The sequence below is a fragment of the Amblyomma mixtum genome, chromosome 4 (assembly GCF_055824585.1).
Source record: "Amblyomma mixtum isolate Tamu chromosome 4, ASM5582458v1, whole genome shotgun sequence".
NCBI classification, from domain to species: domain Eukaryota; kingdom Metazoa; phylum Arthropoda; class Arachnida; order Ixodida; family Ixodidae; genus Amblyomma; species Amblyomma mixtum.
In genome coordinates this window covers 79930765-79951632 of record NC_143015.1, presented here as the reverse complement: position 1 = coordinate 79951632, position 20868 = coordinate 79930765, and the positions used below count along the sequence as shown (strand labels likewise).

Here is a 20868-nt window from a genome sequence, read left to right as displayed (position 1 = left end):
ATCCATGGATTCTTTTTCTTTGTGCATTTAGTTACAGTGGGAATGAAATTGTCAATGCAATGCCTGACGTGAACCTTAAAACATGCCCAGACCTGATCAATGGTTGACGAACCATCCATACACAGTTCAAGGAAATTGGCGCATTCATGGACGAGATATGTCATAATGGCTGCGTCATCTGCCTTTCCAAATGCTAAAATCGGCGATCTATCTTTTTTCACAGCCAGAGGAACAGGGAAAGGCAGAGTGCAAAACACAAGCTTATGGTCTGACAAGCCTTCTAGTATTTCAGTGTCAATTTCAGTTGATGGAAAATAATCAGTAACGAAAACCAGATCGAGTATCGAGCTGGACGACCCTTGAATGCGAGTAGGTGTGTGGACAAGTTGGATCAAGTTAAATTCGAATATAATGTCCGAGAGAGCATTATTATGAAGTGATTTCGGTATTTGAGAGCTCCAGTCCGGTTCTGAAATATTAAAGTCTCCAGCCAAAATAATTTTGTCACCTGATATGTGCCGGTGCATATAATCAAGTAAAGGAATCAGGTACTCGGGATCAGCGTTTGGTGGCCTATAGACAGCGCCAACGTGCAGGACGTATCCTTGTATGTTTAGTTTGCACCAAATACTTTCTACGTTCGGTACATCAGGCATAGGCGTGAAAGATATATCATCCCTCAAGATAATGGCCACACCTCCGCCTCTCGATGCTCTATCTTTGCGCAGAATAGCATAACCTGGTGGAACAACTTCATTATCTGAGACGTTTGAGTGAAGCCACGTTTCGGATATAGTGACCACGTCCGGGCTCAGTGCCATCAACAAAGCTTCCAGGCATTCCACTTTGTTGATAAGACTTCGCGCGTTTAAGTTCAGAACGGTTACTTTGGCTGAGATCGCGTGATTCTTCGATCTGGGATGGATACTTCGTCGTTTTTTGGCTTTACCTTAACCATGTCGTCGCTTTCTGCGTCCCATGCAAAAAGGCGGCCAGCTATGCGAACTTTATCATAAGTTAACATTACCTTTTCTTTCCGGTCCCGATTTTCTTTAGTTTTATTCCAAAGCTTTTTCCTTATGACACGAACGTTGCGTGAAAAATCTTCGCCAATAGAGTATCTGGTATTTTTCAGCTTCTTGCAATTTTGAAGGATTTTCGTTTTGTCTCTGTAGTCATGCAGCTTAAAAATTACCGGTCTAATGTAAGTCTCGTCGTCTGGTTTTGCTCTACCAAGTCGATGAATTCTATCTATTCCCGCAATGTCAACGTCAAGAATGTCTTTTAGAATTCCATCTACAACAGCCTCCTGAAGCGTTTCAGAGGATTCTTCCTCAGGTTCACTCAAGCCGTAAACAATCAGATTGCACCGACGACTCCTATTTTCAAGATCATCAAGTTTCTTGGCCATAGTGTCCACGCGCTGCTCAAGTACGGTAACCTTCACACACTCTGAGACCTGTTTTTCAAGTACACCAATCTTAAGTTTTTTGTCTATAGCGGATAGTTTTTGGTTGGTTACTGTTTTGCCCTTTTTAATTTCCTGTATGTCAGCTGCGATTGCTTTCAATTGGGCTTCTAGCGACGTGTCCCCTGGACCCGGATTGGATTCAACATCTCCTCCGAGAAGCAGTAAAAACCGCAGGTCACAAAACATCTCAAAAACAGGCCGTGGGCACGGCAGCACGAGAAGGCAAACATCATTACTGCGGTAACATTTTCCATATCGTCTGCTCACCTGGATGAAGAACAGAAACGGATTTGAGGCCATGATCCTGGCGTTGCCGCCGTGCCCACTGCCGAAAGCTACTTGGAAGCCTTCTTTTATACTGGTTGCTGTCGTTGACAATCTGGCTTGCAGTTCCAGAGTTGAAAAATTGGTGCCGCTGGGAACGCTGGTTTGTCTCTCGATGATAGGCGTCAGAATGATCGGTCGAGTCACCCAGTCGCCATCGGGAGCCGTTAAGTGCATCAGCGGTGTGCCATGCTCCGTTACCGGTCCTGGTATCAGCCAGACCCAAGCAAAAACCTGGATGAAGAACAGAAACGGATTTGAGGCCATTATCCTGGCGTTGCCGCCGTGCCCACTCATTATCAATTATCACTCATTATCACTCAATTACCTATCAATTATCACCTGACCTCATACCTCCTCCACACTAGGGGTTATTTCTGAACACATAGGGCAAGCTGCCGTAAAGTTGCGCGTAAAAAATATTAGTGCAAATCACCTGTGCCCGCAGCGATGCAATGACAACACGGGCCGGTGCTCTTAAGGACATACCCATAACAATAGCGCCACGCCGTTGCCTCTCTTCCATGTCAGAGGAGTTCAGCAGACATTCATCCCCTACGAAGCATTCTTTTTTTTTCTTTTTGGTAAGATGAAACGTTTGCTTAAAATAAAAGAATAAAAATAAAAAATGGATGGTGGTTTAGTACTGCTAGTCGCAAAACCTTGCGCGAAAGCACAGTTTTTTTGCTGGTGGACGCCAGCGCCACGTATTGAAAGCCCAGATGAGTTGTCCGCTGACTCAGGGAGCCACTAATGAAGGTCTTCAACTCTTTCATCGCCAGTGCCAATATACCCAATGTAGGCCGGCGGCCTATGCTCCAGTGGCGGGTTTCGTCATCTATGTTGTCAAATACTACGCGTATTGCTCAGCGCCATGTTGCTGCCACAACGCTGTCCACGCCAAAGCATGCACCGTATATCTCTCTGTCACTACCGCCACATAGCTCGAAGCGCGAATATTGGTGTGATAATAGTATTAGTTGATGAAGAAGACGATGTATAATAGACAACGGGAGAGTGAGTTGCAATTTAACACGAGGCGTGTTCGGCTGCGGCGATAACCAAGTGCTCTCATGCCGCGGGTTTGAATCCCAGTTGCGGATGCTTATTTTAAGACCGCTAGCTCTTACTCATCATGTTTCGAGACTTCGTGGGGTCTGCTACCACCCTGAGATCACAGCGCCATCTGTGGCAGCAGCTAGAAAAAAGCACATCTCGCATTGAACCTTGCAGCGCTATCTACTGTAGCATTGTAGAAACAGCCACCTGCCGCGTGCCAGTGATGACGTCGCGGTCCATTATGGTGGGTAGAGGTCGAACTGTGTGAGTATGGCGTACGAATATCATTTATATCAATTCTAGTCAGCCAAACAGCTAACGCTCGTTACTTTAACGTCTTCCAGACGGTGGCGGCCTTTTTTTTAGTTTGTTTCACCAACCTCGCAAGATCTTTCTCGGGGTTTACCTATCGGAATAGTGCTTTCACACTAATAAAAATGAAGATGCCGCTGCTCACGACAACTCATGCCAAGCCATCAATCCATGCAGTAAATCACCGAGGCGGGAAGTAGCGATTTTAACGAAGGTTACTTCTTTCTGACCGGTCTTGCTTCAAACCTAAGCACGACCCAGAGCTGCCGCTGTTGTCGTTTTTGGGAACCACAGCGCCACTTTGTGCAGTTCCGACGCTGGGGTTGTCCGTCACTTGTGGTAACCTGTTTTACTCGCCGCTCTTCTTCTTGCGAGCAGAGGTCCACAAGGCGGCTGCTGACTCAGCTCACCCACTGTTTTCACAATAAGGTAAAAGCCGTACATATAGTTTAGCGAACTGCGACAGTCGCCCTTTCATGGCTGACCGTCGTTTTACAGGATGTTTCACCTAATAATTACCGCACAATTTATACACATAGGATTTTGAGTTTGATGAACAAATTTTTCAGCATAGCATTGTCAGCCGTGTGATACATCAGAGAACAGCTAAGACGTGCTGACCAGCAGGCTGCTTAAGTAAGAATACATAGTTAATTTTTGAGCTATTACTGATAGGCCTCTTAATTATTGAGAGGCGTGTAGACCGTTATAAGTGACATCCGTGCGAGTTTTTAGAATTTCGAAAACACGGTTACCCTCGGCGCTGTGGCGCAACAAATTTTGTCCGCATCGCGACAAAATGCATGCACTGTCGAGACGCTTGCAGGCAAAGAAACTCTGTAGTGCCCGTAACTCGTAGAAACAACCAAAGTGTGTTGGCACACAACACCAACAGTAACCGTGTTTTCGAGGTTTTAAAAACTAATGCAGACGATACTTAAGGAGGGCTACACGCGTTTAAATAATTGAGGAGCCGAACAGTAATAGTCAAAACGCTAACAGTACAATATGGGTTAATCGTCCTGCTAGTAAGCACGTCGTAGCTCTATTCTGGAATACTGCCGCGCTGACAATACTTCGCTGGAAAAAGCGGTGTTGTAAGTTTTTTTTTAAGTTGTGTAAATTGTTGGATGAAACATTCTGTATACCGGAGTACAGGGCAAACCGCGACGTCAAGGGAACAACAATTTTCCCCAATCAAGAAATAACAAAGGGCTCGGCACCTGCAGGCGACAGTCTGTAAACAAAATGATGACAGTATTTCTCCGAATCGGTGTCGCCACAGAACGGAAACTACGCAGCAGGACATTCATTGCACGCAGGTTGCAGCCTGCGCTCCGTTCTACCCCGCTGCGTGACATCGCGCATTCTCAACGCTTCGCTTCTGTTTTTCATGTAAGTGCTTAAGGTGGAGCTTTGCTGCTCGATAAATATTCCAGTTCTTGTAAGCTTCCCTTAATGACGACTGTGCACGGTTACTCGGATCGCCCCTTCCTTGTTTTTAGTCCTAACAGACACAATACAAACACAGAAAAATATTTTCTTTATATCCAAGGATATTCTGAGATCCTTCGTACTCATGAAGCGAGCATGAGATTTCGAGGGCCTTATGAAATTAATAAATTTGGGGAGGCGCAGTTTCCATCACTGACACCTGAGCACTTTTTATTCTGAGGTTTTCCTCAGGCCCGCAGCCTGCTTGTCTCTCTAATGTGTAGGGTGTTTTTCTCTAATATGGTGGTTTTTAAGACGTTGCTACTTGGCCAAGTTCGCTGAAACCCTCTAGGACAAATCACACGACACACTAAAAAAATTTACTGAAGCCGTCCCAATGGTCAGGTTTTGTCCCAATGGTCAGGTCTCGAAGAAAGTGAAAAATTGTCAAGTTCTTTTGTAGGTGAAATTCCAACTCCAAATTCCTATGTTTATAAGAACAAGGCCTTGAAAACCCAGACTGATCATCTGTTAACCACATGTTTAAAGTGGCCACGCACCACCGTCAAAGAAACCGGTTTGGTCCACCGACAAAGAAAACTACACCACAATCATCGGGGCAATCAGAATTAGCAAACGTTGACTCTATTCAACCGAATCCAACACTGAAGTAATTAATCACGAATTAACAAAAGCTGATATGTAGAAACAGCCACGTGTGCTAAAACCTTACAAAAGTCAAAAGTCTTGAACAAAGCTACTTTGAACACGCTTAACATTGGCTTCCATGCTCTTTTCATCAGCCAGAATATGCGAAGGACTTTTTCACAAAAGAAAACAAAAAGGCGGTTTATTGCCTGTTACTCCAGAAGAAGAAATGATAGCAGTTTCTGCGGTCCAACAATACACATGTTAAACTATGAGAAACCCCTGTGGCATGTGATTACCGGATCTCTCCCGAGGCTGACTTGGCGATTTTCAGATTTACTTCCGTGGCAGTATGTAGCCAGTTGCATGAAATCTTTTAGTTATGTTCCTTTTCCAAGTTCTTCTCTGATCCTCATCAATTGTTTTTATTGCCCTTTTTATTAGGTATATATTTCTATTTGAGGAGCCTGAAGAGTCACCAGTGCGATATTTGTGCTTTCCTATCTCCCCTTCATTACAATTTCTCGCTGTGTCACATGACGGAGACATTTTATACCGAAAAGGGACGAAAACGTCTCTGCCCCTGACAATTCGTTCCCCACACACTGCTATCGCTCAAGCTAGAGTTAGGTCGAGCCGGAATTGTCATCTCGCGAAACATAAATTACAAGGTAGAGAGAAACCTTGATATTTAAGCTTTAAAATACTAATCTCTAAGGTGTCTACTGCAAAATGTAGAAACCAGTGTCTATAATGTAGACGCCAGTGTCTACAACATAATCCAGGAACTGGTAAGGACAGTGTGCCTTGCGGTTTTATAACGAAATCTCTTTGTTGCCCCCCCCCTCCCCATACGTTTCTGCTATCAAAACCTTTATTCATTATTCCTAATAGCATTCGTATTTGTTTTCTCTAGGATTGAATTCTTGCCTGCAGAACATTCAGGTGGCCCCTTCTGAGGCCGAGCCATGATGATGAGGTGGGCGTTCAACGGAGGCTCTATTTCGCTGCTGATTTGTCTCTGCTTCCATCAATGTAAGCGTATCGCTGTGTATAACATTTTAGCCACCGGTTTTCCTGCGAGGCAGAAATTCTGGAAACATCAATGGGGCATGGTCCAAAGGGCAACACTGCATGGCGGGCAGAGCGGAGAGCCAGATCGACGAACGATATAGCAATATTTGCGCGATGGGATGGCCCGTATTACTTCTACGAAAACATAAGTCCAGTATTACTTCTAGCTAACTTTAAGAAATAATTTGAAATAATTTGATAAACATCTTATTTAGTCTCATTCACTCACAGCAGGCCATTGCGTCCTGATAATAACATCCGCTGAAACTCTGCTTCCCACTCAAGGCTAAATTTCGTTCCCTAACCTCAATCGCAATAGTCCTAACCGTAATCATCGCCCTAATTATGTAGAGTGCAGGACAAAGACCGCTGCCCTATCCCCCCAATTAACCCTGTAATGGGCCAGCTGCAGCCATCTTATAGCCGCATATTTGTTAAATTTCCTGCATAAAAAAAGAAACAGCCCACCCAGCCGGTCAAAATATCTCTTCAGGAAACCAATTGCGAGCCTAGAATTGGCGGATATGCCACGTACTTCAGTCGTACGGAGAGTACCAGGGCAGCTGTTCTGCTTTCCAAAGCCATTACAGCAATATAGGATCAGCTTGAAGATATAAAAATCGAAAATGTGTTTGTGGAAACCATCCCGCACAAGAGGACATCAGAGAGCACGTTCTTTCCAAATGTCTAGAGTCCACCGTCGCAGAAAAGGGTCGGATTCGACACTCTGCTGAGAGCAACGATGAGGGGAGCCAAAACAACCGCCTCTTAATCGTGGGGAACTTCAGTGCTCGGTGTAAAAGCTGTGGGTATAAAGGCGCTTTCACACATGCCCAAAAATCCTGCGAACAAATCGGATTCGCTCGCCGCAAAAACTAGGATCTGTTCTCATCTGTTGACGCCCGGGCGAGGCGGAACCGCCAAGCCGCTGCTGTTTCTCGCTTTTCCACACCACGTCGCTGCTGGCGCCATACACAGATATAGGGAGAAAAGAGCATACATTTACGCTGTCTACGTACCATAAGTGTATGCAAGCTTAGGTGCGTTAAACGCGGGCGCATTCCAACTTTTAGTTCAGCGTATGCTTGCACAGACGCAAAATAAACTCAGCCTCTAGTGGCGCCATCTAGTTTTCAGGACGGGAACCATTATTGTCAACAAACCGAATCTCCTCTTAAGCCTAGAAGCGGCAGAATCCCCACTATGAATAAAAAAGAAGGCAAGTTTATCACTTATACGTTTGCTTAGAGCCGAGCTGAGACGAAGCGGAAGACTGTTGCCTCATTTATGGCCAGTGAACGCGCTGAAAAGGGCAGCAACAACGAGAATTCAGTCGGAAGTGAGGGGGTCCGGCTTCGAAGGGCGCTGCCATGTTTGTCGCCGCGCGGCGGAAATCAGACTGGACCTATCGGCCTCATCGTGCCGATTTCCGCCTTGCTCGAGCGTCAAAAGCGGCCGTCGGCGTCAAAAGCGACCAAATCCGCTTCGCTCAGCGGATTTTTGGGCAAGTGTGAACGCGCCTTTAAGGAGACTCCATGAAAAAGAAATGCCTAGACCAAGCTACAACCACTGAACGGATAGAACTAATTACTGACTGTACAAGGCCGAGTCGCATCGGCACACAGTCAAAGAGGGTGCCTGTCCAGACTTAACATTCGCCAAGAATATAAGGGACGCGGAATGAAACAAATTGAAGAACTAGGTAGCGACCATTACATCCTCTCTCTAACATTGGCCACGGCGGAAGTTACAAGGCAGGCAGAGCCAGGCTAACGGATTGGAAGGCAATCAGGAAGACGTGCAGCGAGGATTTGATAGGCAATATTGAGAAATGGAGTCGGATGCTACGCGAACAGAGAGACAACTCAGAAATCTTGGAAAAGGCAGCAAATATACTCGAAATACACAGCCGTTTTTGCACCCTGGAAGGCCCGTACAAGACTAACCAAGAGATGGAAAACGCAGAAGGGCAACAGGAGACATAGACCCCGCATAGCTCTAGTCTCCGCTCAGGCTGAACAGCACGCTCTAGCCCTGACCAGGCAGAACTGGGACCAGCTATGCAACTTACTGCGTAGAGCACTCGGCATAGACAGAACCTGGAGCCTGCTTAGACACGTGATTGATCCCACTAAGTCCATGTCTGAAAACAGCAAGACCTTGCAATGCATTATCCACGCTTTCCAGGGTGACGATGCAGACATGTTTCGCAAGATTACTCGCAATACTCACAGATCTCCCTCCTCCCCTTCAACATAGCTGTGTCAGGGCTGCTGAAAGACTAGAACGCATCAAATGCATCTGTCATGCCATGTACGCTGAAGATATCACGGTGCGGTCAAACGAGGGATCATCTAGGAAAAAAAGCTACCAACTCCAAGAAGCCGTAAATTGGAGTAGCCGGTAAGCAAGAGAATGCCGTCTACCTGCTACCAGAAAAGTTCGAAGTTATACGCATTCACTCAGGTATATACGACAAGGAGAACGTCTGACTCAACATTCTTCTCGACCGACAGGAGATTCCTGATGTAGCAACAGTACGGATCTTGTGAATGTGGCTACAATGATGATGATGATCGATTTTTATGGCTCAAGTGCCTTTGTGGACAAAGAGCGCCGTGGCACAAGGAGTTCTTTTTTCTACTCTCGGTGGGGTCAAAGACCCAGTTACCAAGCATTTCTCTCTAGATAAGCTCAGCACCAAACCAGGAGAACGCTCGTACCCATTGTATCACCGGTGGGCACCAGGAGGTTATGGGGATCGAACCCCGTACTTTCCGCATGCGAGGCGGATGCTCAGACCCCTAGGCCACAGCTGCAGTATGTAGCTACAACCCGACCACAGAGTGGACCACATGCTCAGACGTCTCTCGTATTCAACAGCCCGCCTGACTCGTATGATCACTCCAGTAGCCAACAGAAGACGGGGTTTTCAGGAAGAGGGCACGGTCAGGCCGAAACGAGCTCTAAATATCAGTACAGCCTCGTACAGTTCACTGTATCTAGTCCTTCGGAAGGCATATAAGAGCGCTGGGTCTACCTCTGAGAGCATCTACACGTAAATTAATAGCCCCAGGTTCTTCAACACATACCTATAGCATCACGAAGCACTTCTCATCGCTCATAAAGAACGATCGACTTCTAAACACCACAACACACAGGTCTTTATTTAGACGACTAGGCTACCCTGACAGCCACAAGCAGATTCAAGAGATGGAGGACGTACAAGACGACATCAGATCGACGTAGAAAGAGCTACCCATCTCTAAGCACATGCAGCAGCAACTACACCGAGGCAGGAGGGAAGGAAGGGCTCAGGCGATAGAGCAGATCATCACAGGCAAGAAATAATCCGCATTTGTAGAGCAGCCAGCTACACAAGACCATTAGCCATGGTGGCAGCAGCAAAATACAACGCTCACCAGGAGCTAGACAGCGTCACCATAAAAGGCTGCACCTCTGCTGAAGAAGAGGAGACTATGATTGCACTCACAGCCTCCAAAGCATCCGAAGAGGTGAATCCTTGGTAATCAACTCGAACTGGCAGACTGCCTGTCGAAATTTCCTGCCAAGCAGAATTGTCAAGAACTCTCTCCGCGTTCTGAGCCAAGGTGGCTCAAGCGAAGAAAAACATTCTATCCGGTGGGCACCGGAACAGGCCGGACTGGTTGGGAACCACGCTGCGGACGCCATCGCTCGAGGACATAATAACCAAGCGACGGCTGATGCGTTGGGACCCGAGCGAGTTACCCAGACGTACGGCGACATACTGGAGCACCTTAGGGGACTAAGGAGCCAACTCACTAAAGAGCATACTGTAAGTTGCAGGCAGCTCCAAACAAACAGAATTCCATGCGTATTTTTTCTAAACAAGATAAACCCCACTACATTCAGGCCCGCATGCCCATAGTGCGGAGAGACACGCACTAAACCACCTCACGTGGGGATATCAACACAACCCTGCAGTCCCAGTCATACACAATGCTATGCAATGTCACTGGGAACCCAATGATCAGCTTTCAATGGTTGAATGGGCCCAAGCTCCGGCAGCCGCCGCAGGAGTACTGGACTCGGAACTCGGGCTATTAAAACTCCCAAGGTGCTATGAGCAAAGTATAAACGTTTTGTCTCTCTCTCTCCCTCTCTACTAATCTATTCTGCGCCACTAATTTTCGCCCGCCCTCTGCAACGATTGCGTTCTCTTGGAATCCGGTGTGCTCCCCTCAGGACTATCGCATATTATGCCTTCTCAATATATGCCCTGCCGAAAGTCATTCCGTATTGATTTCGACTCGGCTATCCTTAACTCGCGTTCTTCCTTGAAATATTCTGCTGTTTTCATGTGTTTCATATACTCGTGCCATTTTTCTTCCATATCTATCTGCGCTTTGTCATATTTTCTCTAGGTCACGTCAAGTGATAATCTGTATATTCGATCTCAAATAATTACACTACACCATCGCATCTAAAAAAAAGTCTAGTTGGGCTAGGTACACGTTTCTTCTCTGCAGCGCAGCCTTCATGTATTATCAGAAAAGCGTAGTAATTTGTTAGCAAAAGACATATCGTATACTGCAGGCTAGAAATCCCAATAAAAACTAGGTAAACAACTGGTGCGCCCAAAAGAAAATAAAAAGCGCATAAAAGAGTCCCCAGTAGCCCAGGAACCATCTCTTAAATGCACATTACACTATATGCTCCCATCCTGGCCATTTGTTCCTGATTTTAGCCAGGATATAATTAACGCTGTTTCATAATTGCCGGAAATGGTGCTTACCGCAGGATTCTGTTACTATAGCCAGTGACAACTCAAGAGTTACGCGGCGAATGCCTCTGAAAAAAGACCGTCCAGCCAGTGGAATCGACCGATTTTCATGACGCAGAGACTAGGAAAAAAACGGAAGGAGAAGGCCCTTTGTCCGCGTTCAGTGGGGAGGGGGCTGGTCGGGCTGTGGTTGTGCAGGGGTTAAGCAGAAATTCGAAAAGACGGTGCGGGGTCGCTAAGGTTGAGGGCAAAGTCTCCTCCCTTCCCTGCCTAGCCTCTTTGGCAGAGCAAGAACTGGACGACGCCATTCGATGGATGGGCGTCCTCTGCGGGGCATTTGCCGCTGCATTCTTGAGTTGTAATTTGCTTAGTACATTTTATTCAATCATCGAATCCACGAACTGCTGGTAGATTGAGGCTGATAAAATTTCATACTTCTCTGTGGGGTATTACAGGTGCGTTCCAACCTATTTACGAGGGGAGAAGCATGATTTGCATTGCCATTGCAATTTCTTTTGTATTTTCAGGGCCTTATGTAGGCTGTTTCTAGAAATGGTACACATATGTATACATATGTATACATATGTATACATATGTACAACCTTGAATCCCTCCAAAACCGTGCTGTTCGCTTCATCTTTTGAGATTATTCACGCTTCACCAGTGTCACAGCATTAAAGCAACGTGCCGAGTTGGAACCGCTATCATGTCGACGCCATTTCGCTCGCCTAACCTTACTTCACAAACTGTATCACCATCCCACCCTCCACGACGACTTCTATTTGCCACACCCTGCAGTCTTTCCTCGCCGCGACCACGATTACAAAATAAAACGTATCACATGCCGTTCATTGCTCTACGCGAAATCATTCATTCCTCGCACTATAATATTGTTACGTGCTTAGCACGCACGGGGGGTTATTCACAGAGGGGATCGGTCGGAGCAGGATGGAAGCAGGAAGCCTACCAGCGTCCTTCAGCTCTTTCTCTTCCTTTCTCTCTGCTGGTCCTTCATCTTCTGCTTCTTCCGCCGAGGTTCTATGGAAGCACGTTACATTTCCCTCCTCGCAGACGAAGCCCGTCGGGCGAGTTAAATAGACCGTCTGGGATGGAATCGCTTGAGGCGGGCTACATGCACCACCTGAGACTGGCGTGACCGTCGACCACTAGCAGTTAGTCGTGATATAACGTAATTAACGTCACTAATGCACTCCAACACAACAAACGGTCCAGTGTAGTGGGATAGCAGTTTCTGACACAGACCACGCTTGCGTAGAGGGGTCCACAACCACACAATGTCACCAGGAACATAAGAAACTTCTTGGTGTTGGACGTCGTAGCGGTTCTTGGAACGCTCTTGCGAAGATAAAATTCGAACGCGGGCAAGCTGGCGAGCTTCTTCAGCTCTGCAGAGTGTGGTCGCAAGAGAAGGTTCGTCGTGGATGAAAAATGGTAGAATGGTGTCAAGGCCACAGCGAGGCGAGCGAGCATAGAGCAGGTAAAAGGGGCTGTAACCAGTTGTCTCATGTTGCGCTGTGTTGTATGCATGAGTAACGAACGGGAGGACGCCATCCCAGTCTTTATGATCTGCAGCGACGTACATAGCAAGCATGGTGGTGAGCGTCCGATTAGTGCGTTCTACCACACCGTTCGTTTGGGGATGATATGGCGTGGAGTGGCGAAAACTGCAGCTGCTGAGGCGGAGAAGTTCTTCAACAACGTCCGCTGTAAATTGGCGTCCACGGTCGCTAATGAGAACTGCAGGAGGGCCGTGCCGAAGAATGACGAAACGAAGTAAGAAGTTAGATACTTCAGACGCAGTAGCAGCTGGTATCGCGGCTGTCTCACAATAACGGGTTAAGTGGTCTACGCACACAAGAATCCATCGATTTCCTTTCGAGGACCGTGGGAAAGGTCCAAGGAGGTCAATGCCAACTTGCTCAAACGGGGCTGTTGGAGGTGTGATTGGCCGCAGTTTGCCAGGTGGACTTGAAATCGGCAGCTTAAAGCGCTGGCATTGCACACAGGTGGCTACATAGTGCTGGATGGTTGAACGCATGTTAGGCCAGTAAAATCGTTGCTGTGTGCGGTGGAGTGTGCGTGTCACTCCCAAGTGCCCAGACGTGGCGTCGTCGTGCATCATTTCAAGAACTGTGATGCGTAGGTTTTCGGGTACGACAAGAAGCATGCGTGCTCCTCCAGAAGCGAAATTCTTCTTATAAAGCAAACCGTCGCGAATGCAAAAAGTATTCTTTACAGAATCTTGAGCGGCATCAAACAAAGAGGTTAATGTTTGGTCTTTGCGTTGCTCAGTTCGGAAAACTTGAAGATCGGGGAAGGCTTGTGAAAGTGACGCCAAGTATTCATCAAAGTTGTCTGCGTCGTCATCAGTCGTTTGAAGCGGCAAACGGGAAAGACAATCGGCATCTGAGTGTGTACGGCCGCTTTTATGCACCACAGTGAAATTAAATTCTTGTAGGCGCAAAGCCCACCGAGCAAGCCGGCCACAGGGGTCACGAAGACTCACTAGCCAGCAAAGCGAGTGGTGGTCGGTCACGACGGTGAAAGCATTCCCGTACAGATAGGAGCGGAAGCGCTGTACAGCGAAAACAACGGCGAGACATTCTTGCTCAGTAACCGTGTAATTTCTTTCGCTCTTACTCAATGACCGGCTGGCATATGCTACCACGTGCTGATCGTGACCATGGCGTTGTATAAGTACAGCGCCGATACCGATACCACTTGCATCAGTGTGCACTTCAATTGGTGCAGATGGGCAGAAGTGGCGTAGGATGGGGCCCGAGGTCAAAAGAAATTTCAGATGTCGGAAAGCTGCGTCACATTCGCTGGTCCAATTGAACGGTGCATCTTTATGCAGCAAACACGTGAGTGGGTAAGCGATGTCCGCAAACCTAGCTATAAAGCGTCGAAAGTACGAGCAGAGCCCTAAAAAACTCTGCAGCTCTTTCACTGATTGAGGCACCGTAAAACTTTTGACAGCTTCAATTTTCTTTGGATCTGGTCGAACACCTTCTTTATCAACTAAATGACCAAGAACAATTGTTTCACGGTTCCCAAAATGACATTTCTTGGAATTGAGGATAAGGCCAGCTCGTTCCATGCAATCAAGCACAATATCCAGGCGGCTGTTGTGCTCACTAAACGTTTTGCCAAAAATTACAACGTCGTCCAAATAACATAAACAAATTTGCCACTTAAGGCCACGCAGGATTGTATCCATGAACCGCTCGAATGTTGCAGGTGCGTTACATAATCCGAAAGGCATAACGTTAAACTCGTAAAGTCCGTCTGGTGTTATGAATGCCGTTTTTTCCCTATCTGCAGCGTGCATGGGGATTTGCCAGTAGCCGGATCTCAAATCAATAGAAGAAAAGTATGAAGCGGAGTGCAGACAATCAATTGCGTCATCTATACGTGGAAGCGGGTAGACGTCCTTCTTCGTGGCCGTATTTAAGCGACGGTAGTCAACACAGAACCTCCATGTGCCATCTTTTTTCTTAACAAGGATAACTGGAGCTGCCCAAGGACTTGAAGACTCTCGAATTATGCCTCGCTTTAGCATCTCTTGAACTTGGTCATCTATTAACTTACGTTCAGTGGCTGAGACTCGATAGGGCTTCTGGCGTATAGGAGGTGCGGAGCCGGTGTTGATCGTGTGATGAATACGACTGGTAGGCGGTGGTGTAGAATCGTCTTTGGCAAAGTCGAACACGAACACGTGCTTCAGAAGGAGTTCCACTAGAGTGCGACGCTCGGTTGTGGGAAGAGCCTGATTAATCATAGCCTTAACTTGGGTCTCAATATCTCTTTTCACGTGCTGCTCACTGACAGAGTTGGTTAACGTCGCGACGGAACCTGACACACCTTCCTCGAAACGGGCGAGTTTGAGGCCCCGGGGCAACACAGCTGGCTCTTCAGAGTGGTTCACTGTCCACAGCTCAGTACGGCCTCTCACCACGGGAACGACGCAACGAGGCACGACGATACTCTTCTTAGAGCAGGCGAGTGTCGTAGGCTCTACCACAGCTTCAAAAGATTCGCACTGATTGTCAATAGAGGAAACCCGCACGAATGCTGCGGAGAAAGCTGGTACAATAATGTCTTCTTCCACCGCAAATGCTCCAAAATCCGGTGTCGAGTTATCCACAAGAGCTGAAAGTAGTGAAGAATTCAAAGCAATTTCTCCCGTACGACAGTCTAAAGTTGCACCACACTCTTGCAGAAAATCAATTCCAAGAATCACATCATGCGTTGACCGTGGTAGCACTGCGAATTCTGTTCTAAACGTTAGACCACCAATAACAACATCCGAAGCACACACACCAAGTGGAACCAAAGGTTCACCACCGACACCACGAAATAACGCTGCACGGTCACCACTAAACATAACTTTCCTACCTAAACGGTTCTTAAACCTCAAACTCATAACGGATACGGTAGCACCAGTGTCTACAAGAGCCATTGTTTTCACACCATCAATAAACACTTCCAGTTTGTTCTTCAACATAAACACGGGCAGAGGTATATTGGACGTCATCGACTCGCCGGCGGCCTCACCTCCATTGGCCGCGCCTCCTAGTTTCCCCGAGGCGGAGGGGATGCACGACGTTGAGGAGAAGGTGACCGCCGTTGGCGCTGAGGTGGCGGCGTCACACTGCGGTCAGATGCAGGTGATGAACTCCGCAAAGTGCTCGGACGGTATGGGTCCCAAGCGGACGTTGAGGGTCGCTGCTGCGCGGTGTGCACTTGTCCGTAAGTAGGCGCTGGGGGTTGGCAGTCTTGAGAAGTCGGGAAACGACGGCGGCAATATCTAGCGATATGCCCTGCAATGCCACACCGGTAGCACAAAGGTTGAGAGCGCCAGCGACCGCCATAAAAGTCCTGGCGAACAAAGTCGCGACGTTGGCTGGAGCCAGGATCTCGCTGCTGACGAACAACGTCTTCTGGGTAGGTGGGCCTCCTTTCCGCCGGCTGGTGGCCATAACGTTGGGCAATGTTCCGATCGTCCATGGGCAAAGTGCCGTTAGGTTGAGCCCACGGAGTCGACAGGGCGGCAACATCTTCCTCCGGTGCAGAACTGTGCCGCAGATATTCTGTGCGGCAGAAGGTGTCCCGGGATCTGGACAATTCCTCGCGCACAATCTCTCGAATCATATCAGCCATAGAATTTGGAGGACAGGCTTCAAAACTGGCTATAGAGGTGACATTGGCCAATCTTCCGAATTTAGGGGTAATTCGACGCAGCTTAAGAGCTTCAAATGTTCTGCAATGTTTTATAACGTCAGCGGTGGTGCTCAGGCTCTCTTTACTAATCAGGAAATTGTAAACATCTTCCGCAATTCCTTTTAGAAGGTGGCCGACTTTGTCTTCTTCAAGCATACTGGAGTTAACTAGCTTGCATAACTTTAAGATGGCTTCGATGTATGCCGTGCAAGTTTCTCCGGGTACTTGCGCGCGGTGAAGCAATGTCTGTTCCGCACGCTTCTTTGTTGCCGATTCATCCCCAAAATTTTTCTTGATTTCGGTCGTAAAGGTTGCCCATGAACTCAGTGTATCCTCATGATTGTCGAACCAGTCAAGGGCAGTGGCGGCAAGGAAAAACACCACGTTAGCCAGTTTGGTAGCAGCGTTCCAGCGATTGTATTTGCTCACCCGCTCGTAGTGTTTCAGCCACTCGTCAACGTCCTCTTCAGGTTTTCCAAAAAATGTGCGGGGCTCTCGGTAATGTGGCCAGTTGTTCGCTGTGGATGTCCCGGGTTGCTCGGCATTGTCGTCTCCAGGCATGTCCGATGGCAGTGGTGGTAAGCCTGCGAGTCTACGGCTCCTTCGGTAGATGGAATGCTCCGTGGTCGATACCCCGCACCTCCACCAAACTGTTACGTGCTTAGCACGCACGGGGGGTTATTCACAGAGGGGATCGGTCGGAGCAGGATGGAAGCAGGAAGCCTACCAGCGTCCTTCAGCTCTTTCTCTTCCTTTCTCTCTGCTGGTCCTTCATCTTCTGCTTCTTCCGTCGAGGTTCTATGGAAGCACGTTACAATATATTGGAATAACTTGCCATCACACATAGCTACTGAGGTTAACCTACAATCGTTTCAGCATTCGTTAAAATAAACCATGAACTAACAGATTTGGTATTTTTGTTGTATTATGTGCATTTAGAAAGTATTTTATTCTGCATTGTTTGTTGTGTTATTTGTGTACATTACTAGCTTTAATTCATTATTATGTGTATTTTGCTTCAAATGCCTGTGCAATATTTTTATGCTTGTATCGCCCCCCCCCCCCCCCTATGTAATACCCTCGCACGAGGGCCCTTAGGGGTATTGTAAATAAAAAAAAATACCGACAGACAGAAGATGACTCCGATTGGAGTCCCTGCTCCACATAAGTACCACGGGTTAATGGAAAGGACGCCGCTGCTCCTGCACTTGCTCTGAAGCGGCTCTCCTATCTAGTTTCTATCTGCGTCATCGTCTTTCCTAAGCGCACTAGAACTTTACCCTTTCTTAGCATTGAACCAACTAGTACAGCAAGTGGTTTTATTCAACCAAATAATAATGCGATAGCATTAAGGTTGTCGTATCACAAATAATTCCCCCCTGGTCCACAAAGTTTCCAGATTGTGCGAAACAGTTCGCGTGAACTTGCGACCTTGTTTACGTTAACCTACCACTCAGCTCAGCGCATGAGCGCTGCGCAACTTAGCGCAGCACATGAGCCTTACGGGAGATTGGAAAGCTCAAACTGGTCCTCAAACGCCCAGCCGGTGGCACTGTATGAATCACCCACTTCCGGTGGCAGTGGTGCATCGCTTCCAATGTAGCACTTCACAAGTAGTGGTTGGCCCGCCCCCAAAGAACTTCAAACTGCTCGCAAAATTTTCGACGTGGACTACCGGAGAAAATTAATTAAGGTAGATTAGTGGCGATTAATGGGTGGGTTAAGGGATTCTAGTGGGTGTAGTTTATAATACAGTCCCGTATGATAAACCCATGAAAGCTCCTCTGACGTCCTGGGGTGACAAGCACTTCAGGGTAACGGGTGTCGTAATTAAAGGTTTCAGGTGAACTTCGACCGACCCAGGTTCACAAACCTCCATCGGCAGGGCCCAGTAGACACGCGTTCTGGGTTTTGCCTTCATTGTATTCGGTGATACTAGCTGGGGTTCGATCCCACAACCTGGTGACCAGCAGCCAACCACCAAAGGCACGGCGCCGTCGTGGCAGGAGCGAATCCCATCTTTACCACAAGAAAAACAATCTGCAGCCGCTTCCTACAGCCGATGCATGCAGTTTGGGCGGTTCTTATTTAAGCAAAAAGAAAAGGCGCCACACTTTTCAATAAGCGGTATCTCTTTCGTCATTTTTCCGATCGAATCTGAACGGAAGATGCTCGGTCGCCGACTGACTGCGAGGTGTTAGCAAAACTTCGTTATTTTTCAGGCTACAAAAAGTTTTTGCGGAATAAACGAAAATCTGCAGCCAGCACTATTCAGCGCACTGAGCTTATGTGTGGTGAGTGTATTGCCTGTCACAGTGAAAAACGACGCAGCAAGCAATGAAGTTGTTTGTACATTTTTGCATACTCTCTTTGAGAAGCGTTTTCATGTAATGCATGATTAAAATGCAAAATGCTTTAGCGAATTCTAATATATCTGCTTTGTTAAAGATAATTCGACAGTCCACGCAGCCAAGTATGGCGCGTCAGCTCTTCCCGAGACAAACCATGGTGGTAGGCAGTCTGCTGGAGATACGGAAATGGTATGTTTTATGTTTAATTGCTGAGCACTGTTTTGATTGTTGCTAACCTCTGCCTGGTGCCTCTTGAAGAAGGCTTCGTTTTTACATCGTGAAGGCAAAGATGTCACTGGAAAAAAGAATGAGCCCTCCGTACAACGTAGTTTTTCTTATCGTGCTGTTAACTCCACGAAGAGCATGCAGCCACCACTATTTTCATAAAAAAAAAAATGTCCTGTGCAGTGCTGTATCACGCGAAGGTACAGTGGCGACAGGTTTGAATCTCATGTCAGAATCCGAGGTCATAATTCCATGCCTCGGGGTCGATCCTGATCGGAACACTTCTGTAGCCATCGATGTCTGCCTGCATGATCAGGAAAGTACTTGCCGAGAATGAACTCAAACACTGCGTGCCAGATTCTCCACCACTGGTCCACTCTGACGGGTGTCTTCTGTGCCATCGCTACTTGGGAGGGCGCTTCTGTCGGCAGCGGAATACACCTGTGACGTCCGGCAGAGTGTGCACTCAGGACTCCTTCATCGAGAGGGGGCGGGTTTGTTGCACCCAATCCACCGTCACCGCTAGGGAGTGGGTGGGCTGCACTTAAGGCGGGCGTAAGGGCTGCACCTCAGAGTGAAAGCAGCAAGCTGCTTCAAAAGGCCCTTTCATCTCGCACAGGGCCCGAAGATTTTTTCCTGTGAATAGCTGTGAATCGCTCTGCCTACCACCACAGTTGATGCAGAGGGGCCGTGTCTCCGCGTCGAGTCCGTCGTGATTGAGCGGCCCGGCTTGAGCGGAGGCGTTTATGTTTAGCGGTTGTGCCAACAGCTTTGGTGCCGGAGTTCTTGTTCCCAGTTCGTCCTTGAAATGGACATCGCCTTCAGACGGCAAGAACCACGCTCGCAGGCGGCGTTCAAAATTTGCACCGTCTTCAGAAGACTGACGCCACGCCTTCGTGGTGTGTACCTTTTCAGAGCGACTGGCGAATTCTTTTTGGAAGGCTGTCGATATTTTCAGCGCTAGTATTATCTGCCAGTTCCCGCAAAAGTCCGCCATGGACTTCCTTTGGGCGTGTCCTTCGTATTTTGGATCTGCCAGAATTTCAGGGTCCTTTGTGCAGGCTGGGACGCAAGATGCTACGGCTCTGTCTGTTGGCTTTCTGTCACTCGAAGTATTGCTCGCAGGAGGTCGTCGGTTCTAGCCATGGTACAAATGGCGACACGAGTAACAGATGGTTTTGTTTATGGTTTATGGGGGATTAACGTCCCAGAGTGACTCAAGCTATGGGGACGCTATGGGGCTCCGGAAATATAAAAAACCTGGGGCTCTTTAACGTGCACTGACATCGCACAATATACAAGCCTCTAGAATATTGCCTCCATCGAAATTCGACAGCTGCGGCTGGGATAGAAAAATGAATGTTTGCAAAAAGTGTTCCAATATTTTGTTTTTTCTTCCCATTTCTCCGAAAGAAATGTTCACGTGTAGACTCCTTCTGTCAAGAGGAGCTGCACTATTCTTTATAACAAAGCTAACCGCTTAGGATATGCGCGTGAGTAAACAGAAATATTTTAAAAAGCAATACCTACCACTCACGGAAATGTTCCCGTAAGCTATGCAGCCTGTAGCTTATCAAAAAATTAGCACACTACCTGACAAAAAAATTCGATGCCATTATTAAGACACTCGCATTATCTCGTACTTTTTATTATTACTTCGTTCTTTGTAAAAATGACTGTCACATGACGCAAGATTTGGCGCTAGAAGAATAAACCTCACTATACGCTCTCCTAAGATAGTTGTAATCCTTCGTTTTGCCCAACTTGGAAGCAGTATAGCCAATTACCACCTGCCTGGAGCCTTTCGTCTTGCAATGAGTCACCCATAGGCATTAAAAGCGAATGTCCTGAAGTTTTTGATACACTATATTGCGCATTTTACTTCTATTTACAGGGAAGAGCTGACACCGGCACAGTCGTGGATATTATGAAGCCACCGATGGATATGAAGACAATTTTTA

General features: G+C 47.4%; 1 protein-coding gene across 1 annotated transcript; it reads right to left on the bottom strand.

The window, feature by feature from the left end:
- Positions 1–883: 883 nt before the first annotated feature.
- Positions 884–2092, bottom strand: LOC149347154 (uncharacterized). Its single transcript, XM_089541505.1, has one exon. The coding sequence runs from the start codon at positions 2090–2092 to the stop codon at positions 884–886; it is 1209 nt and encodes a 402-aa protein (XP_089397631.1).
- Positions 2093–20868: the final 18776 nt, after the last annotated feature.

What these genes read in the sequence shown, in the direction of transcription:
- LOC149347154 (XM_089541505.1), bottom strand. Translation starts at nt 2,092, where the DNA reads ATGAGTGGGCACGGCGGCAACGCCAGGATAATGGCCTCAAATCCGTTT.